The 16,185-nt window shown below is 39.9% G+C and overlaps 2 protein-coding genes across 2 annotated transcripts in view; both read right to left on the reverse strand.

Moving 5' to 3' along the window:
* Positions 1-8,364, reverse strand: part of LOC106958969 (uncharacterized) — a 13,970-nt gene extending 5,606 nt beyond the window's left edge. The window contains exons 1-7 of the mRNA XM_015051165.1: positions 8,248-8,364; positions 4,821-4,898; positions 4,366-4,470; positions 3,806-3,938; positions 2,997-3,111; positions 2,299-2,423; positions 426-506 (exon numbers count right to left, since the gene is read on the reverse strand). Of these exons, the coding sequence (XP_014906651.1) occupies positions 426-506; positions 2,299-2,423; positions 2,997-3,111; positions 3,806-3,938; positions 4,366-4,470; positions 4,821-4,898; positions 8,248-8,346 (736 nt within the window). The 5' untranslated portion in view covers positions 8,347-8,364. The remainder of the gene's footprint in view (positions 1-425; positions 507-2,298; positions 2,424-2,996; positions 3,112-3,805; positions 3,939-4,365; positions 4,471-4,820; positions 4,899-8,247) is intronic.
* A 517-nt stretch (positions 8,365-8,881) lies between these two features.
* Positions 8,882-15,534, reverse strand: LOC106958945 (uncharacterized). The gene is made up of 4 exons (XM_015051140.1): positions 15,430-15,534; positions 14,186-14,247; positions 12,787-13,090; positions 8,882-10,956 (listed from the first exon to the last, which is right to left on the reverse strand). The coding sequence occupies exons 3-4, from the start codon at positions 12,824-12,826 to the stop codon at positions 8,882-8,884; spliced, it is 2,115 nt and encodes a 704-aa protein (XP_014906626.1). The 5' UTR covers positions 12,827-13,090; positions 14,186-14,247; positions 15,430-15,534.
* Between the last annotated feature and the right edge of the window lie 651 nt (positions 15,535-16,185).

A 16,185-nucleotide genomic window follows, 5' to 3' on the forward strand; every position in this document is an offset into this window, starting at 1 on the left:
TTTTTATCATGACATTATGGAAAATAATGAACTTTATCACAATATTCTAATTTTATGACCAGCACCTGTATATTACTACTAAGGTTATTCCTATTTTTTAAAAAGCTCCTCATTTTTTTATTTTCAGTTTTAATAGCAACACAATGTACAGTTTATGTGAGGGAGTTCCAACAACTAAAGGAAGCTGCAAATTATTGTTTATGCCTTTATCTAGTCACATTGTCAGAGAAAATTACAAAATCATCACAGTGACCCTGTAATATGTCGGCAAGTTTATTACAACTCATAACACAGTTCTTAGTGCGCCCCTTCAGTCTTTTTGTCCACAAAAATCAAAGTATCTGACTTGAAAAGGTGACTAATTACTCTTCGAATAAAGGTGAATACAAAAGCGGAACTGAATTGGTATTAGTGAAGGTACTTACTTCCACATAAGCTAGTTTCTCTGAACGGGCCCATCAGCTTACTGCTTCTGACAGACTCAAGATGTTGTGTGCTGACATTTCCTTTGAAGTACACAAAGTCATGCAAAATGTTACTATTACTCTAACGGTAGTCAATGAGAAAGCGCATCAACATTTTGTTTTATTGCAACTTGATGAAAGCCCACCATCTGGCTCTAATGTTGATAGTGGTGGGGGGAGGGGTCTTATTGCAAAGGCAAACTTTTCACCTTGTGGGAGACGTGTAAGGGTATAATTAGCTGTCCTGTGCTGCACTGTGTAAACCCTCTGTACAGACGCCGCTCTGTTTCCCCCCGGCGAAAGAGGAATGGGCTGAAAATGAGACTCACCAGACACTCAACTCCGGTGTCGGGTTACTGAGCGGGTTTTGGAGGATTTCTAAAGATATTCAATGCCAGTGATTGGTCATTGTCCTGATTTGGGGACTTACAAGCTTCCCAGTTTTAGTGTGGTAGTTTTAAGCACTAATAGGTCCACACCGGTACCTTAAATTTGAAAGTAAATACATCATCCTGAAAGCTGCCATTTTCCTAGCTACAATTTACTTCTATTGTTAGTGTCAATTTCTTCCATCTACTTTTACTGCTTGTGTTGTTGTTTCCAGTTCAGACAGGTTCCAGAGATAAACCCCCTTTTTTTTAACAGCGACTAATTGCTTGACGAAATACCGTCACAACAACTTGAATGCAATGAGTCGGAACATGCTGACATCGTTCCATCACTGTCGTTACATAACCTGCAGCAAATATGAGCTGCAATGTTTGCAACAGATGTTCACAACATCATGCTGTAAACATCTGACATGCATTTCTGAAGATACAGTGATTCGCCTTAAGTATTAATATCCCTTGATCTAGCTCTATAGAGGAGTGGCTAAAGGTAATCCTGACAGAAAGCCTCAGGTCTGCAGTCAACAAGCCAATCAGTAAGCAGAGCAAACGTGTGGAAGAAGATGCTCTGGTCAGGAGACACTAAAGGGATTTTGATGTGGAGGCTAACACTCCACATCGCGTCACCCTGAGTGTAACCTGTCAACTGTGAAACATGGTGTTGGCAGCATCATGTTCTAGGGAGGCTTTTCTTTAGCTGGTCGCACGAGAAGGTGGATGGAGCAAAACACGGCGTAATCCTGGAAGTTAACCTGTTGGCGACTGCAAAAGACCTGAAACTGGGGCACGAAAAACCAGTGGTACAACTGAAAGTGCATGGAATGAAAAACCAGACCTAAATATAGATCTGATCTGGTCTTTGACTGCTTGGAGATAAAAGCTTATGTCTGGATGGTTGATGGGGGAAATCACCTCCAACAGGTGTATAGCTAGAGGTCATGAGAAGTTCCTTTTGTTTCTCTCAGAAGAGCAGAAAACGGAAATACATTAGAATCTCATATGTCAGTCTGGCTGTTAGCCAAGTGTGTTTTCTCGCTTTTATAGCTGTGCTGAGTCAATCATTTTGTGGTGCTGAATGTGATCACTTTCAGTCAGTTCAGTTCAATTATGACCTAGCATAACTGAACTGACCTATAACTGTGATCTTACTCAAATGTGGCTCCACAAAGTATTAACTCAGAGCACTGAACACGAATGGATGTCACACTTTCTCGATTTGTATTCGTAAGTAGTTAAAAAGTTCCACTTCACTGTCATACATCGCTTTGTGGTGGTCTATCATATAAAAATTAATGTCAAATGTCAAAAAGTACAAGGGTGTTAATTCTTTTACAAGGTATGACAGATTTATTCAATCTAAATGGAGAAAGAGAAATTATTTCTGGCATTCTGACTTCGTTCAATGTCTTCTGTCAGGGTCATTGGTGTGTGGTTTTCTTCCTTACCCGACACCATGTAGCTGACCGTTTGGCACTCTCCGTCTTCTGTAACGACGGGAAAGCCGGGCAAGATGGTGATGCTCACCATGTCTGCAAGCAGAACATTTGCGACTCTCCTTCGGAAATCATATCTGGATATAAACATAAATAAATAACTTTTAGTATTGTGAGAACAAATAATTCAGACCAAAAAAAAAACAATTTTCTGAACTGTTCAGTTCTTCTCAAAACTGAACCAAAAACATAGCAAAGGTTTAACCCATAAATGTGTGTGACACCGATTATTTTTGTTTCCAGATTACGACTTTCTGTTTGCAATAAAAACATTAATAAAGCCGTATATTGCGCAATGTTTATCTCTGCGTACTTCCTGGCTTGACTTGGTTCTTGTCGGCCATTAGACATGACTGACAGCAAGACGTGCAAACAAATCAATAACAAGGCTGTGTGAAGAACAAGAACAAGAGATGCAAACTGAAAATCAAGGCAATAACAAAATCTTCCAAACGATGCAATTTAGGAATAAGGTACAACACTCGTTAAATCCTTGTTAAACTTATAGCTAACCTTAATATTTACAACCAGATGTCCCCCATATCTAGAATGTTCCAAATGAATTTAAATAGACAGAATGAGTGTTTTTAGAAATAATCCTGTTTTTACCAGGTGAATCCTGAGAGAAATCAGGATAGTTTGTTACTCACCGGCTAAAGGAGCTCACTTTGGGAAAGATCTGCTCTGCTAGCTGGGATTCTGGGAGGATGTCGGCACACGCAAGGATGCTGTTACCACTCTTCAACACAAAAGACCTGTAGACAACTTGGATCAAATATAGAATATCAAGTCAGACATTTTTGGGGATTCAACAAAAATGATTAAGATTTACTACACTATAAAGCAAAGCATTATGTTTAATAAAAGATTTCAAATGAACATAACTCAATTGTCATTTGTGCAACTGATGTCAGTGTTGGGGGAGGGAGGAGCTCTGATGACACCATGTTTCTTTAATGTCTGTATGTTAACAAACATAGTGCTGCTGTTGGTGATGTAGGCCGTAAAAAATTTTTGCTGAAAGTAACATTTCAGAATATTGTTTATCATGGAAAAGTCTTGATCAAATAGCTTATTTGCATATATCTTATAATGTCAAGACGTCTTTGAAATTTAGTTTAAGTCAAACTAAGGAAAATTCGTCAAGTGATGCTTTATTAAGTTATGCTCACTGAAATTGCACAAGTTAATGTAATTATCAATTTATTTGAGTGGTGTAAACTTAAAATGTACAGCTTTCACATAAAACATGAATTTATGAAAGCAAAGTTTGTTTTTTTTGAGGCAATGAGTTTGCAACATTTTGTATGTAAAGTCCACTCACTGCTTTTGACAGAGTGGAAGATGACATGGTGAATGGCACAAACGGATGGTTGCACGTAAAACTGAAAACCATCTTTGATGCTTAAGTCGTTGACATTTCCCCACATCTACAGACCCTCATTTCCAGTCGTCTCACCTGTGTGGTCTCCTGACAGCTGGATGTTGCTGTCAGAGTAAACTTCTCTCCTTCTCAGGCTGACTCTGCCATGCCTTGTAGAAATTTCCCCCACCACACAGCTCAACTGGTTTTGTAGCGAACAGCTGGAGCTCTGGAAGAGGAAAAGAAATCACACACACACACACAAAGAGTCAAACTATATGGGGTTAGACAGTGAGTACCTGTTATATGAGATTAATCACCATTTTATCAAGGCTGTTAAAGAACTTCCAGAAGTAATTGTTTCCACAGTCTACTGTAAGTAATTTTTCTATTTGCATATCTTCTGCAGTGGTGTTTTTGTTCCATAGTGGTTTTAAATTCTGTGGAAAAAAAAAACAAAAAAAAAACTGTGTCCTTTTAACTGAAGTATTTATAACAAGTAAGCTAACAACATCCTAAGTATGTGGCCACTTTCCGGCATGCTCTTCTCCTAGTTTGCTGCTGTTTCTTTTATGAAAAAGTGTTCCTCAAATTATCCTCAGATTATCTCTGAATGTATTTACATATGATGACGTGTCCCCAACAGCCTGCCTCACCTGTGGTTTCATGTTGAAGGGGTTGAAAGTGTGTCCCACGCTGGTGCACAGGCCGCTGGTGGTATCCACACGGTTGCTTGCGATAAACAGGGAGGCCTCAGGAATCTGTAAGCATATTTAAAATACAAACTATGTTTCCGCTGCCTTTATTTGTCGCAATGATGGACATAAGTGCAAATACACACATGAATAGGAATAGCAAACAGACAACTGGATTCTCTGATCAATATCAATAAACTTGTTCTACGATAAGAATATAAAGTGACAACACAAACTAGACATTTTCTTTGCGTTATGTTAATTTATAGCATGAATGTGCTTTTTTTATGTTTGAAATTTACTTTGATTTTTAAGGAGGAACTCAAGACTCCACACTTGTTCATTTGGGATCCTTGACCGGCGGTGGCTAACATTGTAATGTTTTGCATTATTTAACCCTATTACCCTTTACTTACACTTTGACTTGCAGGTGACTTAAGGTCCACATTCAGTGTGACATCACTGCTACTCCCATCAGGAAACACCTGCTGGCTCTTGAAGGGACAGAAACCAAAGGTGCCTGACATTAGTAGACGTACAGATTATTGTCAACTGAATAAAGTGATTTATACTGATGTGTGAATATCTGTTTTCTTTTTAGTAACTGCTGAGGCACTTCCCAAATTATTTGGCCAGACCAGAACAAGCTCATGTTGTTGTTTCCTCCTTTATAGCTCTGTGGAGGCTTAGGTGTAAAGCAAGACTCAGTGTGGAGCCTCTGGATGGCAGCTGACATAAACAGCTGATATCAGGGTGAGCCTCAGAGTTTAGTGCACATACATTCAGTTAACCAGCAGAAAGATGCTAAGCTAAGCTGAAACTTTTGCCTCTGCTTAGAGTTTAGATAAGGCCTAAAAAAATTCTATCTACCCCGAGCCCACAGGCATCGTGTCCGAGTCTGGTCAGACCCGACTAATGGTGTTAAGTGAGCAGTGTAACGTCTCTTGTTTTTTTTATTTAACATGTTTCAGCTCCATCGATGGAGCAGATCCAATGGAACATTTTATCGCTTGTTGTAACTGTCGTGCGAGTCAAGTGCAAATCATCTGGGATGTGTGATTGATAGGAGCTGAGCAGAGCGGAGCTGCATGCGCATTTATTGTGCAGTGTGCTGCGCTGTGTGTTGCGGACCGTCTACTCCCGACTTTCTTTCCTCAACAGGGTAAGCTGGCTACTCCTATATTTAGACCAGGGGTCCACAAACTTTTTCCTGTGAGGGCCACATAACTTTTCCCTTCTCTGGTGGAGGGCCGGAGTCAGTTTGCAACAGAAAAAGTGTGATGATTGCAGGAGTGCCTAAATGTAAAAATTTATTGTTTCCCAGAAAGCACAATCAAATAACCCTCTCTGGGTTCTTCACAGAAAAAATCCAGGAAATAACACTATTTATGAAATAAATACCGTATTTTCCGGACTGTAAGCCACACCGGGCTATAAGCCGCAGATATCTCTGCCGCTCAAGGTTTTCCACAGCGATGCAGCAGCAGAGGGGGACGGACACCCAAAATTTGAGTCATAACAGGTCAATTGAATATCACATTTATTACGGTTGAAAAAGAAAGAAAAAGTTGCCAAGTTTAGATTTAACTGAACTGATTACGGTAGTTTCCGAATGGTAACTTTAACAGTAAAAGTGCTGATCCTTCGTGTCTGCTAATACCATGTGCTAAATGAAAATGGGCGCTTTCTTCTTCTTCTTTAGATTTCAACAGCAGCTTGCATCCATTATTGTTGCACTACTGCCATCTACTGGATCCTAATATCTATACCTCAAATTCTCATAATGATCCCAGTATTATTTAAAAAAACAAAAAAATCTTCTTTTTCCCCTCAATGCTATTTAACTGATCAAAATTCTCAAATTTCAATTCCCTATTAAAACCTAATTCCGTTTTAATTGGCGCTTTCTTCTTTGATTTCCAATTTTGACTTCCAATGATTCACTTCCTGCTAAAGAGCCCCCTGGTGGTTGAAGAAAAATCCACATGTAAGCGGCTTATAGTCCGGAAAATATGGTATACGAAAAAAAATCTAAATGCTCTCTGGTATTGTTCAGGGGGCCGGACCAAATGTGGAGGCGGGCCCACGGGGCCTTAGTTTGGGGACTACTGATTTAGACTATCAAAATCAGAATAACACAGCTTTATGGAACACATTCTCATTTGGTTTTCTCTGTACTGTACATATTGCAGATTTATCAAATGCGCCACAGAAAGCCAACACCACACGACGCAACCCGATCATCAATTCTGGCCCTGTCTGGCTCAAATTTCGAGGTCAGGTTTGGGCTTGAGCCATAATTCTAAACACTAGCACTGCTTCCCCCATTTCCTGTCTGTTTATTGCCTCTTTTGCTTCAAGCACTCTTTTATCATCTGTTAACATCTTCCCAATACTATTTAATGGAAATTTTGCTTACTGTGAATCTAAATGCACTGCATATTTTGGATGTGTCTCTGCTCCAGCACACCAGATTCGAAGGATTTGTATGACCTCCTCTTTGGCCACCAAAAGCTCCAGAAGCATCCCTTCATTTAAGTCAGGTGTTTGGAAACAAGGAAACACCTAAAACAGTGGACAGGGGTGCCTGCAGGGTATTATCGGAGGGTATTAAAGATCTGTTGTTGCTTTATCGACCTTCCAGACCCCTCAGGTCTTCTGGATTTGGATTGCTCTGCTTCGCCAGAACCAGAACCAAATGAGGAGAAGCAGCATTCAGCTTCTATACACCACAAATTTGGAACAAACTTCCAGAAAACCGTAAAACAGCTGAAACACTGAGTGCCTTTAAATCTCGACTTAAAACCCACCTGTCTAGACTTGCTTATGGAACATAACAATTGGGATTTGAATTCCAACCCGGTTTCAAGCACTAGGGAGAAAATGGTATATGAAAAGGGGTGCATGTTTAGAGTCCCCCCCGCAAAAGGGTGCAAGTTGGTGTCCCCCCTATTGCTGAAAAGGGGTGCAGGTTGGAGTCCCCCCGTTGTTGGAAAGGGGTGCGGGTTTAGAGTCCCCCCTGTTGTTTGAAAAGGGGTGCGGGTTGGAGTCCCCCCTGCCCCTCCCCCGCTGTTCTATTTTTTTTCTCTGCCGATTCGAAGGACAGAACTTCGACTCGGCAGGAAATGTAATGTTTTTGTTTATTCAATGTTCAACTTGAATAAACAGTGAGTGTTTTGAGCAAAGCACTTTGAAATGCCTTGGTGCTGAAATGTGCTATACAAATAAAATTTGATTGATTGATACAATACTATCACTGCACCAGACCCACAAGAGCACAACCACATCTCCAACAGTAATGTGTGTGTGTGTGTGTGTGTTATATTCTGTGTGTGTCACACAGAATATTACTGTGTGACACACCCATTACTGTGTGGGTACAATAATGTGACACTCTGGTGTCACATTACCCACTGTGACACGCATAGTGGATAATGTGGGTGTCACAAAAAACCAGCACAAACCTAAACCATACAAACATAACATTTAATTTCCCTTTGGGATCAATAAAGTCCTTTTGGATTTGAATTTGATTTGCTTAGCCCAGTGGTGCCCAAAGTCGGCCCATCATCTTTTTTTCATTCAAGTTCCCTAGTTTAACACACCTGGATCAAATAATGGCTCATTAGAAGGCCTAAGACATGCTGAAGAGCTTGTTACTACCACCAGGGAGAGAACTAAAACATGCAGGATGCTGGCCCTCGAGAACCGACTTTAGGCACCACTGGCTTAGCCTGTGGTTCTCAAACCAAAGACAATACAGAATTGTATGAAATCAGACAATTTTGGCATCCCGCAGCAGACAAGGAGCAGATCAGATTAAGGTAATTATGTGTTTTTTACCAGTGTGATTGTCCCAGTCACTGTTAGATCGAATGTAGCCTTGGCAAGTGTCCAATATCCATCGTTATTTGGGCCAGGTAAGATATTTGCACACATCATTCTGTAGAGAAAACACAGATGGCTTCATGAAATAGTCTTGAAATAACCAAGTCCAGTAGCTTCAATCTTGTTGGGTTATTTCTGTTATATTCTGGTTAGTAATCTTCTCTAAAAGAGGAACATACAGTATCTTAGTATTGTAACACAAAACACCCATGATTAAAAGATCATGGCTTGAGGATTCACACAGGTACCCTCAATGGATTGGGATGATATGATACTGTGGCCAGATTAGGGTGCATCTTGGATTTCTTTTTCATCTGTAAAGGCATCAGTGTGTTTTAATTTTACACCTTCCTGACACTTTTTATGGCCTTTTTCATTTTATTAAATGTTTTCAGGAGGATAAGTACTTCCTGTTCTTTGGCAGAACTTTGAACCATTGATCTTTTGCACAAGGAATTTGTGGTTAGAGTGAAAATGCTACTACCCAGTTCTTTTTAAGAAGAAGGAACCTGTGGTAATACTCGGCAAAACATTTCATAACTTCTACCTTTCTGTTTCCTTATTATCAAACTTGGATGCTTGTTGGTTCTTACCGTGATCCATTGGTGTAGTGGACTACGACAGATCTTCCCATGATGCTGTAAGGTCCAGTAAGCGGCATGTTAGGGTCCATGTACATAGCGTCAAAGTTATTCTGGCCAGTAAGCATCCCAAACTTCCCACTGATGTCCCCTATCTCATATTGGTCCACGGTGCCCACACCCGGTGAGGGAGAACTAGATGTGTTCCAGGCCAGTGGGTTAAAGTGGCCAAGGATGTTTGCATTTGAGCAAGGATCACTGCTGCCAACAATAATGGGCAAGATGTGGACGTGGTAGCCTCCAGCTAAGGACTGCAGGTTTTTTAAGGACACAGTGATTTCTGTAGGGCCTTGAGGGGCAGCTTGGGAGAATCTCACCTGGCCGCTGGATGATCCAGGGCCAAACCATGTCCCTAACCTGGCTGTAGGGACCCGGACTTCAGTAACATTGGCACAAGCGATCCTCGGGCCTCCCCTTTCTGCTTCATGGATGACCACAGAACGACCAGTAATGCCAGATATGTCTAACCACGAAGTGACGTCAGTGAAAAAGTGTTTGGATTTGACGCCACCTATGTCGGTGTCAAGATTAATGGTGGTATGTTTGTTGGCGAGGTCGCCGGCCTCACAACATAGGGGGCAGGATGGTTTGCAGTGAAGGGCATAGCTGCTATCAGTTGTGCTGATCTTAAAAGGATTCCAGTGGCCTCCTGTTGTGATACACCTCCCTTCGTCATCATCCCTCTCTGAGCTAATGGGGAATTCATGAACGTGCCAGTTATGGTGTTGAGTCGTTATTGTTGTGGGATCTCCGTACGACAGATCCATAAAGATGGACACATCTGACAAGGGATTGTTCACCAACTGAGTAAAGATAATCTTTCCCACCACAGGGGTCTGAAACGTGGCACTGGCTACTGTCACTGCACCAGGATAACCAATGCTAGCACACGCGTACCTTTCACCATTGACCAGGTGAATCACAACTGAGCGACCTACAACGCTGTTCTGTCCAAACAGAGGAAGGTTGAAGTCAGTAAATGTCATATCCAATGCATTTCTACCTGTAAGGAACATGTGTTTGCCACTCAGGTCACCTGTCTCATACTTGTCATGAGTTGATCCAGGCCCTACAGGGTATGTTTCAGAAGTTGTGTCAACAGCAAACGGATTCCAGTGTCCACCCACATTATCATTTGAGCATTGGCCTGACCTGACTGAAGGGACAGGAAAATTGTGGACGTGGTAGGGGCCAACTAATTCCCTTAAGTTTGCCAGATTCACGCTAAGCTGTGTCACGTCAAACGGTGAAGCCTGACGGAAGTTGAAATATCCACTGATTCCTCTCATGTTCATGACAGCTCTCACTTCTTTCTCTAGCATGTTGTATACCTGAGCACAATTGTAACTGGACCCTACCCTGAGGAGAAGATACGAGTACACTCTAAAGCTACTAATATCCAGACGGGATTTCTGAGGACTCAGAGGGTTTCCGACTTTCACACTTCCCAGATTTGTTAAAGATGCTGGATTTAAGCTTCGAAGCAGTATTTTACAATTAGCTGCTGTACTTGTGGATCCAAAGATGTTAATGTCGATTTCTGGGGCATTCACCTGACCAATAGTCACGAGGTCAGCAAGAAGCCTAGGGTTGGCATTATTTACATTAGCACGTATGTAAATGTTACCAGCAACAGACTCTGTGAATCTCGCCTGGCGAGTCAGTCGTGTCTGACCTTGACTTACAACTGTGCATATTTTAATGCCGTCACATGTCTCCAAAGACAGTGAGAGGTCATCCAAGTTTGATATTTGTCCAAAGAGGCCTGACACACTTATCGGGGACGATGAGGAAGGATCAGCAGTGAAGGTGAAGACGTTGACACCAATGTGTGCCTCAGAGCAGGGTTGAGCGAAGTGGCCGTACATGACGGGGAACACAGTGAGGGAAATGCTTACAGCACTGCAGGATCCTGCACCTGCTACAATTAAGGTGGCTGTCTTCTTTTCAGAGTCAAACTTCACTCGGCCTGTGACTCCTCCCATGTTTAAATGTGCTAGAAATGTGGCACAGGAAATTAAATCTGAAAAAGACAAGATAAGGAGGAGACCTATTTTTAACTTAACAAGAACACTCTTGCCACTATAAATAACCTACCATATCTAATTGTATGAGTCTTACTATTGCTTCATTTTTAACAGGCATTTCTTCAAGATGTGCTTAGTCAGTTTTCTAATAGAGCTATGGAATCCACTGTTATTAATTGAACATATGGAATAATAAAGTTTTAAATGTGGTTTTCTGGTATAAAATGTGCAGTTATGGCACCAAAGATATAAATAATGAGACATGCTAATTGTAAATTCTTAAGATCTGGTTAATTAAAAAATATACTGTATGTAGGTTAGAAGAAAATTTTATCTTGTACCCACAATTCTTTTTTAAATTCTATACATGTTTGTGATAAAAATGTCATGAAATAAGTAGCTATTAACATTAATATGATCCATAAAAAGATATTTGCCATGTCAGATTTCTTCTGTTATGTTTTTGACTCACTTACATGTTACACAACAGGAAATAAATCTTAATATCAGACAAAAACAAGGCGAGTAAATACTAAAGGAAAATTTTTATTATGTTTTATTAACATAAAGTTATTCAAACTAACCTGACTCGATGTGACAATATAATCAGCATTCCTGAGTAACAGTCTTTGGAATGTATCAGTCATGTATGGCTTGCAAGATCATTTCCAAGGTTTTGGGACTTCAGCGAATCACAGTGAAAATCATTTTTCACAAATGGAGAAAACGTGAAACACTAATGAACCTCAAAGTAGAGGACGCCCTCCCTATATTATTTCAAACTTTCATTGAATCCTCCACAAATCCACAAAAGAGCCCACCGTCTGAAGCGATGCATTTCACTTGCTTCAGCTGAAGGGGGCAGTATTATGCATTTTTCCAGGCGCATAGTTTTGTTTTAAAGCACAATCAAGTAACCATGATATCATCAGTTGTTGTAAAATTCTGTATACATGGCTGGGACGGATGAATTGAAAAATCAAGAGTGAGCCAAAGTGTTGTCAGTATTTTGAATTTTGCTTAAAATTCAGAATACTGAATTTTTGCCTGAGTCTGTTTAGGTAAATAAAAACCACACGCTCAGAATTACATATTAGAAAAACATATTTTTTTCTCATTATGGCATCATTGCTGGCTTAGAGTGGGCGCAAAAACTGGTATCATAAATACTGTGATAAGTTCTCACTACTATCCTCTATCTCAAACACTCAGGCACATTATTTAGAAAAAAAAAAGCTACTAACTTGGGTGAAATAAGTTCCTATTTCAGATGACGCTAATACTTTTTCTTGGTAATGAAATGAAACAGAAAGATGAAGTTGTTTGCAACAGGACGGATGGGCTTCGCTGTTAAGATTTCAGTTTTTCTTCTACACGACAACAGACCCTGCAGAGAATTTGAAGTCACATTTAACAAAGGAAATACTATTTCCTCAATGTGACCAAGATCCATTTCATTGAAATGAAAGTAAGAGTCATTGAAAGTAAGAGTATTCAGATTTAGAGCAATAGTTTCACTGTAGTATCAAGTTGAGCTGCATTATCACAGAAGCAATTTTCATCCTGAGAACTGAGGGGATGATGCAACAAATGCACGGCTCTCAGAAAAAAGTTAAACATTACAAAGTACTCATTCACAGTTTTGAACCAAAAGTCTCCGGACACGTGCCGCCGAGTGATAAGCAACCAAAAAAATCGTCTCTGAGTAAATAACAGTTGTGAAATCCATGCCAGACCTTTCTCTGCACAACCCACGATTTAAAGCAGTCCTGGGTGTCTTAATTACTACTGTTACTTGCTTTCAAAAGACAAAAAAAATTACTTACCCAGTGCAGCAAACAGCAGGGCCGCTCTGAAAAGCCACATTTCGGCAGACTAGGTAAGTTGAATCAAAACCTCTCTGCAGACATGTGAGCTGGGATGTTTTAGGAGAGCAGAATGATGCAGAATATGTGTGTGTGTCTCTATAAAAGCATATCAACTGTGGCTGTATTTAAGCACTGTACAGCATCATCTTCTGCGACAGTTTGTGATCGGCCTGCTTGTTTACACTGGCTCGTGAGGTGAGGGAGAGCAGGAAAGAAGAGACACAAGTAGTCTTGTATAGTTGGAGATGGCATACATCTGCTCCTGTAAAAATAGAGGTGGAGGTGGAAAAAAACGGGGAACAACTTGAAGTTTCCCCCCTGAGAGATTCATGTTTTCACGAAGGCTGAATCTTGCTTCTTCATTCTGTATTCATTTGACAATTAACTGGAATTTAAATTCTTATAGATTAAATGTGTTGCCGAAAAAAGTTTATTTGCATGGACAAAAAAAAAAAAGCCTTAGTGAAGATTTCTCTAAAGGTTACATTCTCAGTTGTTTTTATTTGTATTTAGAAATTGTATGCAAAGTAAAAAAAAAAGAAAGAAAAAAAATTCAAACTTGAGAAGTTTTTAAAGCTCAGATTCTTCATCTTGCAGAAACAACCATTTATATGGACATAATTTATGGCAAATATAATAAAAGAACAAAATAGTTCAACACATATATTTGTTCAATTTCCAACTCTGCTTATTGCCTATGGCAGTATTTCTCAAACTTTTTCATGCCAAGAACCACTTACCCCATTTAGCAAACATCCTAACGGACATCCTAATTTAAAACTGCCCCCACAATAGCACATCTTAATACATTTAATCTGAAATGAAAATATAAGTTTCTTAACTCATTATCTTTGTTCATCCTAAAGTGAAAGTTGGCATGACCCATTACTCGGGGCGTTTTGAGTTATTAAAGGTTGTGAAAGTGTAAATTTTAAGCTTTCCAATAATGGAAAACGCATGGAAATCCAAAAGAAAGCTCTGTCCTACAAGTGTTGTCTGCACTAATAAGGTCTTATTTGTAATTTAGAAGCATTATAAAAGAAAAATAGATTTGAGAGGTTTTGGAAAAAGCCCATATATAACTGTAAATAATTTTATTTTAGGTGTTAAGATGCAGTTAGTCAGCGTGGGGCGCAGCGTTGTTCACCGCCTCGTCACGAGGCGATCTTTTGGTAAGCTAGCTGTAGCGTTGAGCTTACGTCACTGCAAATAAACTACTGCTTACATGCAGCACTTGGTGCCCACTGGGGGGGCCACAGTTTGAGAAAGACTGACCTATGGGCTCCCAGGAAGGAAATACAAGGAGTAAACATTTATAAGAAAATGTTGCAAGTTGTACACAGAGCTCTGTACTTACGGTGCCATGCAAAAGGCTTTTCCCCATTTTGTCATGTTTGTCACATATTTCACCAGGATGTTCTGTAACACAAAGAAGTGCATAACTGTGAAGTGGGCCAAACATTAGTAATGAATTTCAAACGTTTTTGAAACAACCTGAAAAACTTAGTGTGATTCAGTAGCCTGGCTCAGTACTTTGTAGAGCCACCTTTCACTGCAATTACAATAGCCAGTCTTTTCATTTATGTCTTTATCAGCATTAAACATCTACAGACTAAAATTTCACTTGAAACGCAAATGTTTCAAGTGAAGTTAGACGTTCATCCATTAATGACGTGGTTTCGGGCAAAAAACACTGTGTTATTGAGTAAGTAAAGAAATGTTTTCTGTCATATTTGGGATTGTTTATTGTGAATCAAATTAATTTACCCAAACACCACAGGGTGACGATTGGACTACTCCTTGTCCTCTGCACTGTGTACAGTTATGGTAAATAAAAAAAGAGAAAATATAAAATAAATTATTCTTCTTGACTACATTTAGAGTTCATTACTGTATTCAATCGTACACATTTAACGTTGAGAGAAATTGCACCTTGTCGTTTGTTAAAAACGTGACACCTTTTATGTGAAAGTCTGGTATTTGGGCAGCCTTTGATTTTACACTTTTCAAGGGAAGTAGAAATGTGAGCAGATGAGAAATACACAGGAGAAACCAGGAGAAACAGAGCAGAGAGAATTGTCTTTGGTCCAAAGTTTATTCTCTGAACAACGAAGCTGTCATTTTGGTGTTTTTGTCATGCTTTACATAAAAATGCTTACAATTCACATAGGCTTCGGAATTTTGGCTCACTAATGCTTGCCACCCCATCTGTGCTTGAATTTTTATGGAAATACAAAAATTCAGTCTCTAGATGTATAAAACTGGAAAAGACAATTGTAAATGTGAAGACCGCTTCAAAGTGAGGTCCCGGACTGTAGCGCAGGGCATTCTGGGTAAATACTGTGCTATCCTCACAACACGTGACAATTTGTAGCTATAGACAGCCACAAAAAAACTAATAAAATGTCTCCAAGGAAGGCTTGCTCTTCTTAACTGATCTTTTATAATTTATTGTTGTAACTGACATACAACAGAAAGGAAACATACATTACTAACTGATACACTCACCTGAATGCTACACTTAAAAATTGTGAACACTGCTCTACATTTTAATAACCACATAAAATACAACAAATGTTTTCCAAACATATAAATACTTACAGAGATGAAAGTTCTCCGAGGTTCAAAGCGTGTAAAGTGCATCCAGCATGTTCACGAGCTGTTTACTTTCCCCTAACTGCCTAAATTCTCGTTGACATGGTTACAGGGTTCCGCAATCACAATGTGACAAAGATTGTTTAAAACAAAGATGTCACACTCTGATCAAATTTCAAACCCGAATTACTTTAACCACTCTTAGCATGAATTTATTCATGCAATTTCTTAACTTATTCATGTAACAAATGTGCTAGTCCAGCACTAGAGCCGGGGGAAAAAAATGGATTTGTGATACATTGGAAAATGCCCTCCCTGACACAGATTTCCCTGAAAATCAGTGGAATTCTGCAGCTTCTGCTCAGGAATAGCGTTGTGTGTATCGTCTGACGGTCTTTCCGAGCAACAGAGCCAGGGGGTTCGAACCAGCAGATGATGAACTCCTACCACCATCACCACCGTCAGTGTGAAGTTAATGTACAAATGAAGTTCAGCATGACCGAAGGGATTATTTGAATCAAACATCCTGAACTCTCCTCAGACCAGCTTTAGGAAGAACAGCCCTACTGCTTCTGCTCTAAAAGTTCTCAGTGACGTGTTCAAGGCATTTCGTTTGAAAAGGTTTTGTGTTGCTCTATCTGTCATCTGATCCCACAGATAACAGTGAGACATTCTGCTTCATAAAAACTACTTTGTGCGTGCGTGCGCGCGCGCGTGTCTTTGTGTGTGTCATTAAAGTTGTACCTCAAGGCTCATTCTTAG

This window comes from Poecilia latipinna, unplaced genomic scaffold (assembly GCF_001443285.1).
Source record: "Poecilia latipinna isolate Pla-1442-1.1 unplaced genomic scaffold, P_latipinna-1.0 Scaffold51, whole genome shotgun sequence".
NCBI classification, from domain to species: Eukaryota; Metazoa; Chordata; class Actinopteri; order Cyprinodontiformes; family Poeciliidae; genus Poecilia; species Poecilia latipinna.